This window comes from Xiphias gladius, chromosome 18 (assembly GCF_016859285.1).
Source record: "Xiphias gladius isolate SHS-SW01 ecotype Sanya breed wild chromosome 18, ASM1685928v1, whole genome shotgun sequence".
NCBI lineage: Eukaryota > Metazoa > Chordata > Actinopteri > Istiophoriformes > Xiphiidae > Xiphias > Xiphias gladius.
Genome location: NC_053417.1, coordinates 10,080,347 through 10,095,907, shown reverse-complemented (window position 1 = coordinate 10,095,907; position 15,561 = coordinate 10,080,347). Strand labels below are relative to the sequence as shown.

Here is a 15,561-nt window from a genome sequence, read left to right as displayed (position 1 = left end):
GTGGACAGACAGGTTATAAAAACTTTAAAAATGAGATGTAGAAAGTTTCCATATCAGTAAAGTAAACTACTGTATGTGATTATGCAGCTGTGGTGACTGTATATATTACAGACCCTTCTCCTGGTTTACATCTGGACTCTCAGTGGAGCTCTGTCATGTTCTCTCAACCACATCACTGTAATTCAGACTGGTTGTACACACAAACACACCTGTGTAGGCAACACACATACACACAATCACGACGCCCTCGTTACCAGAGTGAAGGAGAGCGTATGGAGGCAGAAGGAACATGAATAATGTGAAAGGAGAGCAGACACCTCTGTGGTTTCACTCCGCTGACTCCCTGATTAACAGGAATGTCTTGGCCTGAAACTGAGAGAAAGAGAAAATGAACGAGGTCATGGAGGAAGGGAGGAAGAAAAAGGTGATGACTGGGGGCAGGCAGATGAAGAGGCACAGATGGGAAGAAGAGAAGGGAAAGAGAGTAAAGCGAAGATACAGGGGCTCAGGTGACCGTTGTTTCTGTCTCACTTGCACAAGATAGAACATTTTATCCCTTTTTATTTCTCTGGATTTTTCAATGTAACAGATTTAAGCTACTTACTATGTAATATCCATCATGTCTCCGGAGTCACCTGTCAAAACTCACCCAGGATTGGAAAATAAAAGATCAGTTCCACCTTCTGAAAGAGTTCATTTGAGAGGGCTTTGGTGGATATATCCTCCCTAGATATTTATCTTGGGCTGAAATATTACAGTAAGTTGTTTAAATTTGTGTCAGAACTCGTCTTAGAACAGACAGAAGGATGGGATAGTCTCTTTATTGCAGTTTTACCAAAGCTCTTGTAATCCTATCTGGACCTTGGCATGAAATTTCATTAATCTGTGTACTTAGTTATATTTTCCTGGTCTCATCCAGGCTGACAGCAATTTTCATTGTAAAAGCCTCATGTATGATACATTAATATCAAGCTTTTGGGCTGCTATCAGACTATTTTTATCCAAGATTATCCATACAGCATTTAATTTACCCGGTTGTTTCTCTTGGATTGGGGACTGATTTTTGACACGAAAATTCCTTTTGCGGCCTCTTTAAAATCAACCATACAATATTATGCTGTCGCTTTGATAATAATTGAATTCAACACATTTTTTCTGCACTGTCAGTTTAGATTTGATTTACTAGTGATTTTTGACTTATTGTACGTGTTTTATCGGAAAGGCTTTAGATGGTGAAGTTAATTAGCTGTTTTTTTACAACAAGTCCTCCAATCTAAATGACCGCATAGGTTGCTTACTGTGGTTAGAGACCATGTAATTAATTCCAAAAGAGGTTTTTGCTAAGTAATTTATATGTCTCTTTGCTTTGCTGGCTAAAGATAGATTCAGGTGAGACTGTTAACTTTTTGTTATCATACAAGTCTTAGGATTGATGGTTTTACATCATCAGCAAGATTTGACAGATCTTCTCTGAGTACAACCCTGTCTCCTAGGAATTACTTTTATAATTTTAAGCAGATGTGTTTTGAAGGAAATATAATGCCAGTCTGGATTACATTTTCCAGTTGATATGTTGTGAATCATCGTATCTGGCATATTGCAAAAAATGTTCATACTGAATGTATCAGTAAAATGTTCACTGACAACATATTTAATTTGTTTTCCGCCAAAATATATCATCATGTAGTGCAATATTCACTGGTAGTGACTACAGCATTTTTATGGTTATGTGTAGGCACTAACAGTGCTTGGTTAAGGTTAGGGATTGTCTACAGTGACTCAAGAAACAATGTACATATTAACTTTTAACCAAAACCGAGATCCTTCCGTAAACCTTAACCAACGTGCGTTTGTTGACTAAACCTATTCACAGACTGGAGCCTAGATGTGAACCCCCTTGTCATTATGGGCATCATTTGATGAGTTTTGGGTGGAAACTTGACTTGACATTATGGATATTTTTAGGACTTATATTTTTAATGATAGAATATACCATTTACACTGTTTCCCTTGAATACTGACAAAATCAATTCGAAGTAGCGTAACAGTATTGACTTTGAAAAAGGTTGTTATATTGATATTGTAGTACATTTAGAAAACCAATAGGACAGTTTTGGAAATTTTTACATTACTTTGCAGTTTTTTCATGTATCGGTCAAATCTTCATACTGTAGGTGGCTTCCTTTTACAGTACTAGTCAGAGAAAAAACAGACATAATTATAGTTAGAATCTGTATTGGTTGAAGAATCTTTTTGTCTTGGAGCGCAGATGAAACCACAAACAGAAATGTTGATTTAGAAATGAAAAAAGTGACTTCCCAGGATTTCAGCTAATCTCCTTCTCCTGTTGTGGGTCTGTTTGTTGTAATGGAGCAGTGTCTTATGTGCAGTGCAGCAAGGGTTACACAGTATATACTGTGCTTAACACACATACACAGAAACATAGTCACATCCACACAGTAATTATGGAATTGAATAGGTGTCTGCCAAATATGCTCATCTCTCCCTCTCATTAATTCTCACTTAGCTGTCAGTTGGAGACTGAAAGCATTCGACCTACTGCAGCGAAGCTTGGATGAGTTGAGAGTAGATTTGGGAGCTATTCCAGTTTAGGTTTTATGTGCTGTGCAAACAGATGATGAGTAGTTTATTGAGCAGTTTTGAAACAGACCAACATATCAAGGATGTTCACTGGGAGCTGCACAAGTATGAGTGTGTAACTTTGTGAAAAGTTTAACAAATCTTATATAAATGCATGTTGGAAAAATGCTCCTTCAGTTCCAAAAGGAGAGTGCAAAAGATTGTTTTTTCTTTTTTTGTTTCTGTATGTAAAAATAACAATTATGTCGATTTTAGCATAAATCTTACCTACAGATTGGCAGGCATTGCTGGAAAGGTGTGCTTGAACCCCATTTTGAATTATATACAGTGGGGTCCAAAAGTCTCTTTTCCAATGGGAAAGTGGTCTCAGACCCGACTGTACATCACAATTCATGCACTACGTATTATTTAAAAAAAATCATACTATAAACGAATTTATATTTTTTAGGAGGCATTTGAAGTTAGTGAGTTGGGGAATTGAGCTTGGATTTGCTTATGCATTCCGCACCCTCTGCAATAAATTATAATTGATGCTACTTAGTAAAGCATACTCAGAGGAATGTACTATACATCAAAACTTTGTGCATATTTGGGTCAAACCTCCATGCACAGTTCAAGTCCCCTCTCCGAAATTGAATCCAGACCCTTACAGAGCTATTGTGTGGATTACTTACTGTTGTAATAAGCAAGAGTAAGAATATTTCTACCATATGGAAATACAGTCTGGAATACCAATATCAAGCAATAAGATATATATAAATACCGTACCTTCTATTATGAGGTGATCAAATGACCAACTACTCTCTTTCCTGTGTAAGAAAAACAATCTCAATTAAATTTCTTCCCTTTTCTAAGTCTTAATATATGATACTTGGCAAAGTTTCCAACTCCAAGAATTTGACATATGCTTTCATTTAAGTCAGTCACTGTTGCAGTGTTACTTTTCTTTAATGATGGAGCTTCTCTCATCCAAATCCCTCTGTCATCCCAACCTCCCCTTTCAGGTAATTATTAGTTTCTCAGGTTAGTTCCTCTTCAGGCTCTCAAGTACTTTCAAAATAATATCTTTCCTCTGTTCTCTCCTCATTTGTCTTTTGTGTGCTTGAATTGTCATTTATATGCACAGAGTAGTCAAGCTTCAAACAAGGAGATAACTAATCAGTATTAAAAGTCTGAGTCTTGCTCAGTACCGTTGAGCCTAATTTGATTTTGCCCAGTTGCAACTCTCTTGTGTATTTCCAAGTGACATGCAAGAAATCAACCCCTAAAAGGACCCTTTCAGTCAGTGATCTTGATTAGATAAAACTACAAGGTTACTCTATCCTTTAAATTGTGAAAGGAAGAGTATCCCAGTTCAAGGGAACCATAAATGGAGAGGCAGTCTCCTGAAGAGAGTAAATCTGCTTTCAATGGAGGGGACCAGACAAATAAGCCATCACTCATGATGGTTTTGGCCACCAGCAGACACAGTGGAGCCAATTACTTCTGAATTGAACATTTGACATTTTCTTCCCCATGGTTCTTTTAAACATGTGTAAAACAGTTGCATTGCAGACTTATAAAAAAGGAGCTCTGCATGACAAAGATTTTGGCTGCTTCACAAAGAATCGCTGATCTGAATCATCAGCAAACTCAGGTCATATGGTTCATGTAAATGCCTTCATTTGGACAGTGTTCAGCCTTCTTAATTGTTTAGGTAATATAATATCTCAGCCAAGTACTAGCACATTTTTTCATTACTACAGAGACACAAGTTGGGGGATATTTAAATTTTTTATTTTTTCACTAACAAACTGCTTCTATAGAGCTGTTTCCAACACATAACTTTACAACATTGGTTGTGAATTTTCATACAAAGTTTTCAGGCACAATAAAACTGCTAATGAGGGTTCTCTGAGAAGACTCTAAGACTATAATTAGGCCATGGTTCTTTTGGAAAGAACACCTCCAGTGTTGGAAAACAGTGGGAATGTAGCATCAAAGTGGAAAATATCTAGACTGTTGCTTTAAACTCTTCCTTCTGTCTTATGTACATGTTATCTATCCCCTGCCTCCTTTCATTTTCATCTTTTCCAGTCTACTGCCAGTTAGACAGCCAAAGGTTTTTAAAAAATGGATCTGTTTTAATAGTTTTCTCTTCCACCCCTCTCCCTCTGTATCTCCAGTGCCCCAGTAAAATCACCAACCAGCCTGGCAGAGAGTTTGGCAGCACAAAGGATTTCCCCGATTCAGTGCTTCACTTTGCCCGCAGCCACCCGCTGATGTGGCGGTCGGTGTATCCAGCTCTGCGCCAGCCTGTGCTTGTAAAGGCCAACATTCCCTACAAGCTAAAACAAATCGTTGTGGATCGGGTTGAGGCAGAGGACGGGCAGTATGATGTCATGTTCATTGGCACAGGTAAGTGCATGTGATTCAGAAACTTGTATTGTCCAAATTTTCAAATTGGATGATCAACTCAGAAACCTGGTCAAGTTATTGAATTGTTTTTGTGCTCTTAAGGCATACATTTTACTGAGCCCTTAGGAGAAACTTGATTACTGGGGCAGAGAAGAACATGGTATATAATTCTGAAGTTCGTTCCTATACTGTATCTGTAGCTTTGAGTGTGTGTCTGCTTGTCTTTCAGATATTGGTACAATATTGAAGGTCATTGCCCTGCACAGTGGAAACAGTCTTGAGAGAGAGGAAGTCACACTGGAGGAGCTACAAGTCTTCAAAGTAAGTTTTACTCCATCAGGTGTCTTAATAAATCTCTTTGTGCTCCCTTTGCTTCCTCCTCAGTCCTTTTTTTTTAAATTATCACACAGCAGGCCATATTGAAGAAGCCGCAATTCATCATTATAGACAACATTTCTCTCTGTTAAACCCTCTTTGTACTCTACAGATAAGGACCCATAATGATGTTTTGAAAGAAAACTTGTTTCAAAACCTAATTACTTTTTTTCCTCCTCATTTGGTAAAGAAAAAGTCTCTTCTTGAACTTGCTCTCTCACATCTGTTTGGGCTTTTCTTATTGTAGGCCTCTTCCCACATTATGAAATACCTGAGGTCAATTATTTTCATTATTGCAGGTGCCAACTCCAATTACATCAATGGACATATCTGTGAAAAGGGTACGTGTATATGGCTGTAATTGCTAAATTTAATGCTCACTTCTATTAGGTTAGTCAGTTGTTATCTTCATCATGCCTTATTTACTTTTTCTTCTCTCATTGCTTTGAACAGCAAGCCCTTTATGTGGGCTCTCCAGCAGGTGTGGCGCAGGTGAAGCTACATCGCTGTGAGACTTATGGGAAAGCCTGCGCAGAGTGCTGCCTGGCCAGAGACCCTTATTGCGCCTGGGATGGATCATCATGCGCGCGATATGTACCCAACAGCAAACGCCGCTACCGCCGGCAGGACATCAGGCATGGGAACCCGGTGCTGCAGTGTATGGATCAGAATCTGAGTGGTAAGTGTGACTAACTACTTTGATCACCTCTCTTCTTTTGTGCCTTCTTTGTTCATTATGAAGGACTATTTCTTGTGACTTCCTGAAGTATCAGATGGTTTCCTGGCAAACTCGTGGTGACTTCAAGACTCTGGAAAGTCATTGCATCCAGCCCAAAAAAAAAAATGTAACATGTACACATGTAACCTCTGTGTCAAACCACGACTTTTCATTTTTACACTTTGGTTTTTGTACAGATTAAACAAAACAAGATACAGTACAACATATTAATCAATTAGTTTAAGAGGTGCTGGTATGGGGATTGTGTTTCCTTTGGACAGAGCAAGGCTAGCTGTTTCCCTGTTACCAGTCTTTGTAATAACAGCCAACCGGCTGCTGGCTGTACCTTCATATTTAAAGTACAGGCATTAGAGTGGCATTCATTTTGTCTTGGAAAGAAAGGCATTTCCCAAAATGACAAATTACTACTTTAATCTTAGAGACTGATTTGAATATATAACTGGCCAAAATGTTTCTTCACAGGGACAAGATTCAAGTACACAAATACCAAACATTTGACCTAGTAGACATTCTTCATAGAGAACTTATCAATATCAACAGTACTGCATATTTTCTATGACTTAGTTGTCCTGGTTTTAAAGGTCATGTTTCTAGTATCTGCTAGAAAAGTGTTCCACATTCTTTCAGTACACTGTAGATATGCATTCTTTCTTGTATTGTCTAGACCACAGCATTGCTGGCCTTACCCACTCTAAAATATTTAGCTGTAGATCGGAAGAAGACCTGTGAGACTCCACTCTTCTGTGTACAGTATGTGTCTCTGTATACACCTGCGGTCCAGGGGACGATGTTATTGATTGGACAAGTCCCAGCCTGTGTTTGAATGAAGATTGTATGGACAGTATGTGTTTGTGTCTGTAAGGGTCAGAGCCTGTCTGTGAGCCTCTTTCTCGGGATGAGTGTTAATGCGCGAAGTCAGTCAGTTTATCCCAAGCTGTCTCAGACAAATGTTCTACAGTATATTAGACAGAAAGTACATGTTAACTTTGTAAAGACACACATCTGTTTAGAAAAATACGATGCAATAGAACCTAGTACTTATTTCAAACTAGATCTTACATCTTGTTGGGTTTTATGAGACATTTGTTTTAAAGGAATGAATGATGGTGTTTGTGTATGTATGAGAGAGAGAGTAGGAAGAGCTGAGAGACTGACAATTAAGCTCAAGCCTCCATAAATATCAGTTGCCATACTGAGAAAGACAAGTAAGTGGGAAAAAATGGATAAAGGTGATGTAGAGGTGAGGAAGAAAAAGTGTGATGCCTGCCAAAAAGGAAAGAAACAAGGCAGTTGAGAGGCAGGTAATAAAAGGGTGTGAATGTGTTGAATGTGTTTTTGCTCACCTGAGTGTAGGTATGGAGAAGAGGTGATGAAAGATACTTCACTCACACTCCCACAAGCCTCTCGATGAACCCGAGTTATACAAGGTTCCTTTGTGCCAAGGTGTCAAGTTGTTGTTAAAGTGTATTCACAAGACAAGTGAAATCAAAGTTATTGACTGGTTTACAAACTGTCTCTATTATTTCAGGCTGATATCTGTATTTTTCAAGGAATGTAATTCAGATTGCAGCTTTTCCTTGTAGGTTGTATCTGGAATTGATGTCCTCAAAGCAATAGTTCACTATTCTGAGAAATACATTTATTTGCTTTCTTGCCAAGATTTAGATGAGAATACCACTCTCATCTCTGTATGCTATATAACGTTAGATTGAGTGGCTGTTTAGCTTAGCTTAGTTTAGCACAGAGACTGGAAACTGGGTGGAACTGGGGATATATTTATTTATAGAATTTATCTAGAGATTGACAGACATAAAGGCACAATGTATGCACATGGTGTCCCGAGAAACTAAGGAACCCAAATGCAAGATACAGCAACACAGAATCACAAAATACCAGGAAGTTTATTCAAAAGACGGAAAGAGGAGTAAGGCTTTGGAATAGGGAGGGAAGGGGAAATGGCTGTGAGCTGGACAGGTGCAGGGAGAAGGCTGAGAAGGGCAACGGCTTTGACGACCAGGGAGAAGGTGGAGGTGGTGTACTGACTGGAAGCATGGGTCTGGAGAGACTGTGGGTCAGGGGGTGCCAGTGGATGTAGCGGGCAGAGTCATTGGGCGTAGCAGATTGCAGGGTGAAAGAGGCCGGCTGGGTCTGGAGATGGCGTGGAGGAGGCTGGAGCGCCACGCCCCAAACACAGGCACAAATACACACACAGAACAAACTGGGGGAAAAAAACAGAAAACACAAGGAAGCGTTGGAAACACAGGGGAAAAAAGGAAGAAACCACGTGTCCCGGCCAGGGACGGGACACGTGGTTTCTTCCTTCAGTGTGTTACTCAGGATAACTTTGACAACAGGCTACTGGATGAATGATTAGATATATCTTAAGTATACAGAAGGTGTATGTATGGAGATTCTAACCCCTAATAGTATGGTCCTATAATTGGCAGAGCTTTACAAGCTGAGTCTTCATTTTCATTCTTTCACAACATTTCTAATTCTCTCTCTTTCAACCAGAAGACCTGGATATGACCGAGGACAGGGTGGTCTATGGAACCGAGAACAACAGTACCTTCCTGGAGTGTGTTCCTCGCTCTCCACAAGCTACTATAACCTGGCTCGTCCAGCACAACGACCACAAGGAAGAGGTAAGACAGTCGTTAAATAGCCATCAGATCAAAATCAAGATCAAGATAATGAGATGCCTCCCTATCCCAATTAATCTATGATGGGCAAAGGGGTGGAATGAACCTTCTGGCAAACAGTGGCCCAAGTAACTGCCTTTAAAAGTAAGATTTGGATGTGAATTTGGCACATGGTTGACACATTTGACAGCCATTTGACATATGGTTAAAGTTAAGCAGTTATATTTCTAAGGAAAATGCACAGCCACTATTTTACTCTTGGACAAACAGTGAATTCTTTGCAAACTTGGACCACATGCCACTGAAAGCTGAAGTGTCACACCATGTCTACAGGCCTCTGTGACTTAAACACAGTGTTGCAAAGTCATTTTAAACTGCTACTGTGGAAACTACATTGCCCTGTATGCCCACACCCACAGTAATTTTTCATCTGTTTGAGGTTATGTTTCTACAAGCTTAACTGAGTACCTCGGTCAGCCATGCAAGTATTAAAGCATTACCACCCCTCTCAATTTCCCCACAAATAAACATTTGGCTGCCACTCTAGCTCACAAGGCTGCCATGTTTGTGTTGGCACCGAAGGGATAGTTTAAGAAGCCAAGGAATGGAATAAGTGAGATGTGGAGGTAGGAGGATGATAAAGAAAAGAGGAAGGGTGGAGGTATAATTGACGAGAGGAGTGGAGAGAGTTGGGGTGGAAATAGGTAAGAAAAGAGCGTATGACAGGAAAGGGAAGACAAAGAAAAGGGCAAAAACTTACATTGACTGGATTTCATGGTTCATTCTTGCTGTTGAAATTCAAGCTGAGAAAACAGCCCCTGTTCTCCCTCTTTCTTTTCTCATTCTGTTAAGTGGATAACAAGCTCTTTGTCCAAATTTTCCTGATTTCTTTTTTTAAACTCTGTTAGCAACCAGCCAAATGAATGGGCTGAATGGAACACACTTACCGTATCGGGAGATTTTCCACAAACAAAGGCGTCTGCCATCAGAATAATTGGAATGATAAAGATGCTACAATCTCATGAATATTTTACATATAATGACTTTAAAATTCCTATTTGTCACTGCTTTCTTGTTAATCCAATTAACCACTTAAAATCTTAGCATTTACTATCTAAAGGCATTGGAACATCTATATAAACTACTAAAGCAAATTCATTAACTGTACGTGGAGCTAATTGTGATTTTTACAAAGTGCAAGCGAAAGCATCAAATTTCAACTAATTTAGTTTGAACTTTATAATATATAATATATTTATATACACTTTGCTTCCGACTTTACATAGTCAATTAAGATGAGTTGCTGCTTTCAGGTATAAAATGGGATAGATAATCACAGCCCAATTTGTAACAATCTGTAAGTGAAGTATAGACACATATTCTCCCCCTGCCTTCCTTAGGTGAAGCTAGATGATCGGGTGATGTCTACGGAGCAGGGTCTCCTGTTTCGTCGTCTCTTCCGTCAGGATGAAGGTGTGTACATCTGCCGCTCCCGAGAGCATGGCTTCACGCAGACTCTGGCCCGACTCACCCTCGAAGTCCTCCAGGGGGAGACAGTGGATGAGCTCATGGCACGCGACAACACCGGCCTCTCTGACTCGTTCAAAGACCGGTCTACAGGAAACTACAGGGCCTGGATGCCTTGTAGCGGATACAGCAGGGGCGGCGCAAGCCAAATCGGCCAATCCCGTACATGGTTCAAAGATATCATGCAGCTGATCGGGCCGTCGAACCTGCCACACGTGGAGGAGTACTGCGAGAGGATGTGGTGCAATGATAAGCTGAGGAGGAAACACAAGAGCATGCTGGAGAAATACCGCCAGGCACAGGAGAGTGCCAGGAAGGCTCGTAGCAAGAGCTCCGGCGAACGTAACCGGACACCGCGGGATCTGAGTGCATGGGAGGAGTAATGGAGAGAATGTAGGAGGGGAAAAGAAGGAGAAATTGAAAGAGGAAAAAGAGAGAAAGATTATAGTACAGGACAAAATGAAAGGGGCAACAGAAGGATCAAGAACAGCCTAATAGTTGATACTTTGGCACTTGGAATTGTAAGAATAAGATAGATCAGAACAGTGTGTCTGCTTTAGCTGGCCATCAAACCTAACAGAATAGATTTTATGAAATCAGTGTATAAAATCAGTGTATGTGTAGGTCAGGTGCTTGAGGTTGGTTCTGACTGTGGCCCAAAAAGACAGAAGAGTTTGATTTTCTGGAAAGACAGCGCAAAAAAGAGACTGCTGTTGAACAGAACAAGTTGTTGATGACAAAATGATGTTGACACTGATAAAGAGGAAACAAGAGACAATCTTTCAAATACACTCTGAGGATGCTATTTAAAAATCCTGATTACCAAGGACTCCTCCCCCTCTCACAACATTGGCCTTGTATACTTCTACCGTTATTGAAATGGCAGCCACTGCTTTCATTGCATCGCATAATATAAGTCATTCTCCACTGAAAAAATCTTCAAAATTTCACAAACCTCAGATTTAAAAATATGTATGCCTGTGGTTTGACTTTACCAACAGCAGACCCTGTTTTATGTCTGTTTTTGCAGCATCATTGACTCTTGGATGAACAGTGTGTTGGCTCATATCATTGTGTTAACTATCTCATTAGACTTCAAGCAGCACTAGTCCAGTTTTTCATGTAAAAATCCATGCTAAATGCAAACTGGGGCTTCAGCAGAGAGTGCATTATATTTGCATACTTGCATCTTTGGACTACAAAGTAGCAAATTTGCCAAGTGCAGCTTTGACAAATAAAATTACTTTCCACTTCTTTTTCCTCACTACCAAGTTGGTCAAATGTTACAATGCAATCACTGGATTTATCTTCTTCTCTCTATGTATTCAACGGCCCATGTCTTTTGCCTTGTTCTGCACTTGACTTTGTTATACAATGTGCATGTATGACTTCAGCTCCAGACATAACTCTCATAAATATTTGTTAGAGGCATATGAAGCTAATGAAGCACACAGACTTAGACATTCTCTGTATCACACACACACACACACACACACACACACACACACACACACACACACACACACACACACACACACACACACACACACACACACACACACACACACACACACTCTTACATAAACTGAAATCCCTCTAACCCATCACACTGAGTGCATAAGCTCAACTAACTCAAACTGGAAGCTACCATGAGACGACTGTTGATGGTTCAACAGATTAAAGGCACATTGCTTTATTTTTACTGCGGTGGGCTGAACTTTCCATTAAACACCAGCTAGAGATCAAAATCTCTTCACCGACCCTTAAAGGGATATCTCACTGAGGCTCATTTTCAGGCGTTTGGGGTACATACTGTACCACCTCTTGGAATGTGCCTCAGCCAGTCTCCAATATTGGCTTCCTTGGGAATCCTTAGGCAACTAAACTTCACTGAACACCAACTCAGCAATAAATCTGTTGAATAATTTTTCAATTCCTTTAGTAACCATTTATTTTTTAAATGTCCAAAACAAAAGAAAAATTTCTCCCAAACACCCAAAAGATTTTTAATTTATGATGAGGAAAAACAGGAAAAAAAATCTTCACACGTGGATCCAATGAGTGTTTAGTAATTTTGCTGTTGATAAAATAATTATCAAATTTGTGCACTATTTTGGGTGATTCACTGACACTATTCAACAAGCTAAACTCAAGTAACATATTTTCTTTGATCCCAGGTTCAAACACACATATCATACAGTATGTTTACTATAACCACGCATTTGCCATTTAAGGACAACTTACATAACCTGACCTCTCTGTGGTAACCCCACCTCACATGTTAATCAGCCACTAAACTCGTTTTCCCACTGTTCCTCTGTGTGCTGTAGCTTTCCGGTGACAATAGAGGGAACAATAGAGGGGTCAACTTTAATGACGGACTCCTCTTGTCTTTCTGCTTTGGAAACACTGGTTTTAAGACGGTTCATGGTTTGAACATAGTATAATCCGCACTGCTGTTTTCGACAGTTTTGTTGTTAAAATATAACTTTTTACCGTTTCTCAATCAAAAAAAGGTTTTCCCTCTATACGAGACTGAACAATAAAGATAGAGACACATGCCAGATAAAGAAAAAATGTGGCTTTGAATAGGGGGAGATGTGATCATTGTAAGTGCATGTGGTATAAACTGTACAAAAATGATCTCTGATTATTAAATTCATTAAAGACAGCAACATACATTCAGAAATACAATCAGTAAGTAGCCAAGTGCAGTAGAAGCCAAAGTACTGAGGACGTCCTACATGGCTGCCAAAGGGTGTGTGAAATCCCTGTAATATGTATACATATGGAAGATGGATATCTATTCTGCGAGCCCTCCAATTGCTTGAAATTAGCTAGGAAGCAACAATACCACCAATGAATTTGGTGACTTTTTGTGACCTTCATTGCCTGTGAATGGCCTCTCAGAGGACAAGTGGAAATAGAAGAGGAATGGGGATGGGGAGAAGAAAGAAGAGAGAGCTAAAAAATAAGGTACTATAAGCATCTTGTAAAGCTGTATTTGCAATTTATAAAGATCCTCATCCCCGTGAAAATACATTTATCCACAATTCATCAGTATGAAGTCAGTATAACAGTGACACACTTAAGCACATGTTTTACTGTCTTAGTTTGAGGATTGTGAGACTGGCTATTAGATTCAAATTCTAGTGTTTCCGCTAAAAATACTGCTTATGATGTATATCTAAACTGAAAGAAAATGATAGAATGACAGGAGGATGGTGTGCATGAAACAAAGAGACAGATAGTTGGTAGGATAAAAAAGAGTTAAAACTTGATTTATCTTTAAAATTACCCTTGATAAAAGTTCCTTTTCTCTGTAACAATTTTATATTTTAATTCTGTCATGATTCTGTGGCCACACAAGTTCTCGGTCTGGTCTGCTCTGGTCTATGACGATGATAAAAGCAATTTTTTTTTTTGTTGGTTTGTTGTGGTGGTGGTATCAGATTTGCTCTAAATCCTGAATTACTGTCATCAGAAAATTTTAAACTGTTTATACTGTAGTTTTCGCAACTATGATTGTGAATTTAGGGTTTCAAATTGTCTAAAAATGTAAGTTTCCATTTTAAAGCAACTGTCATAAGATGGAACGGCCAAAATAAATGCTGTATGTCTTTTTGCTGGAGAGTTTTTTGAGACTTATAATACTTCAGAATGACATCAGTAACTCGTGCATTTGTGCAAATATGGAATTAGTAGTAGCAGACAAAAATGTGCCATTACACACTAAATATCATAAATATTTGTGCACATTCAAAACAGACATTTTAAAGTCCTCAAATGCATTTGAGTTGTTGAACAGTTGTAGAAAGTGTGTTGTTGTATTGCAACTGACATTTTATATATTTAACTTACTATTATGATGTCCACTCTCTGTAGCTAGTTGTGTTCAGTGCAGTTTCTCAATATTTTTTTTCAACTTGTATCTAAAAAAACAGTTTGAATTCACAGCACTTGTCCTGCCCTAATGCTCAACTGTAGTACTTTGCAGTGTATATAGAAAACCACCCGATAGATTTATCATTTGACAAGGATTCAAACACTCATCGATATTGTAATAGCTATTGTAAAACTGGGGCAGGGTTTCCCTCCTGCTAACGTACAGCAGGTGATTTCAGTGATTAGCTGACCCTCCTGGTTGGTGGTGTGCTAATTAATAAATGCCTGCACATGCTCTGACCTCCACAGCTCCTGTACATGAAGCAGACAGGAGGTTCAGTCAGTAGTAAAATGTTGACGAAGAGACTGCAGTTAAAACATTTAAGTGGTTTATCCATGACTATGGTATCCAGGAACTTGTCAGCAGTCCAACTAGCACACTATGGTAATAATTTTGAACTTGAATAGTTCTAGAAGCATGGTTTCCTTACTGAAAATAGTTTTTACTGAACATACAAACAACACCACCTCTCTCAATATAGAATTTAGGTTAAAAGACATAAAGATCCTTGGATTAAAAATGAACATATAACTTGGTGAAATGTCCATCATTTCATTGTACTGTAAAAATGTGGGCTGGTTGTGGGGTCTCTGACAGAAACAGCCTAATTTAAATCTGTATTTATGTTTTATTTAAGTGTCTTTCTTCAATGCATGCTGTGTAGTTGTATGCTATTTAACAACAATAAAAGTTGATTTTTTAACATAAAGGTGTAAAGTCTATGGTCTATTTTACTGAAAGTCTATGGGGGGGGGCTATGACTAATGGCGCCAGTGACATAAACAGAGACCAAACAGCAGTACCCTAAAATGAGCCACTTTTATATACCATAGTTTTTACTGCACTGAAACAAAGACATGCTCCATTTAATATTCAATCAACAACATGCAGACTGCACATGTGCAAAAAGGCTATTTGGAATTTGTCGGGGTGAAAAAGACTGACTCTATTTCCCATGTCTGCTTTCATTTATTTTTTTTTTTTTTTTACTGCTCTAAACAGCCAAAAAAATTATGACATTTTACTGCCTTGGCTTTTAATTTTAATGTTAAGACTTGGGTTGAAATTGTACTTAAGTTACCCTGCAAGTTAGGTCTATGGTAACCTAACCTTGGGTTGGAAAATGAATGCAGGTAATGGAGGTACTGTAGATATACGTAGTAAGACAAAGGCGTATCTCAGTGCAAAAGTTCTTGCTGGTATTTGAACCTTGTACACAAAGTGTTCATAATAGCAGAAGGATGTGGGTGTGTGTGACTGCATTTTTACAGACCCAGTGTTTGCCCGTTACATTACCCAGTTACTGGGTCTGACCATGTGTGCGATCGGAGGTT

The 15,561-nt window shown here is 39.1% G+C and overlaps 1 protein-coding gene across 3 annotated transcripts in view; it reads left to right on the top strand.

The window, feature by feature from the left end:
• Positions 1 to 14,901, top strand: part of sema3bl (sema domain, immunoglobulin domain (Ig), short basic domain, secreted, (semaphorin) 3bl) — a 67,908-nt gene extending 53,007 nt beyond the window's left edge. For 2 of the 3 annotated variants that reach the window (XM_040152246.1, XM_040152245.1), the window contains 6 exons: positions 4,767 to 4,998; positions 5,228 to 5,319; positions 5,673 to 5,714; positions 5,827 to 6,052; positions 8,627 to 8,757; positions 10,155 to 14,901. In XM_040152246.1, the coding sequence (XP_040008180.1) occupies positions 4,767 to 4,998; positions 5,228 to 5,319; positions 5,673 to 5,714; positions 5,827 to 6,052; positions 8,627 to 8,757; positions 10,155 to 10,664 (1,233 nt within the window). In that variant the 3' untranslated portion in view covers positions 10,665 to 14,901. The remainder of the gene's footprint in view (positions 1 to 4,766; positions 4,999 to 5,227; positions 5,320 to 5,672; positions 5,715 to 5,826; positions 6,053 to 8,626; positions 8,758 to 10,154) is intronic. The other variant, XM_040152247.1, reaches the window with a different exon arrangement.
• The last annotated feature ends 660 nt before the right edge of the window (positions 14,902 to 15,561 follow it).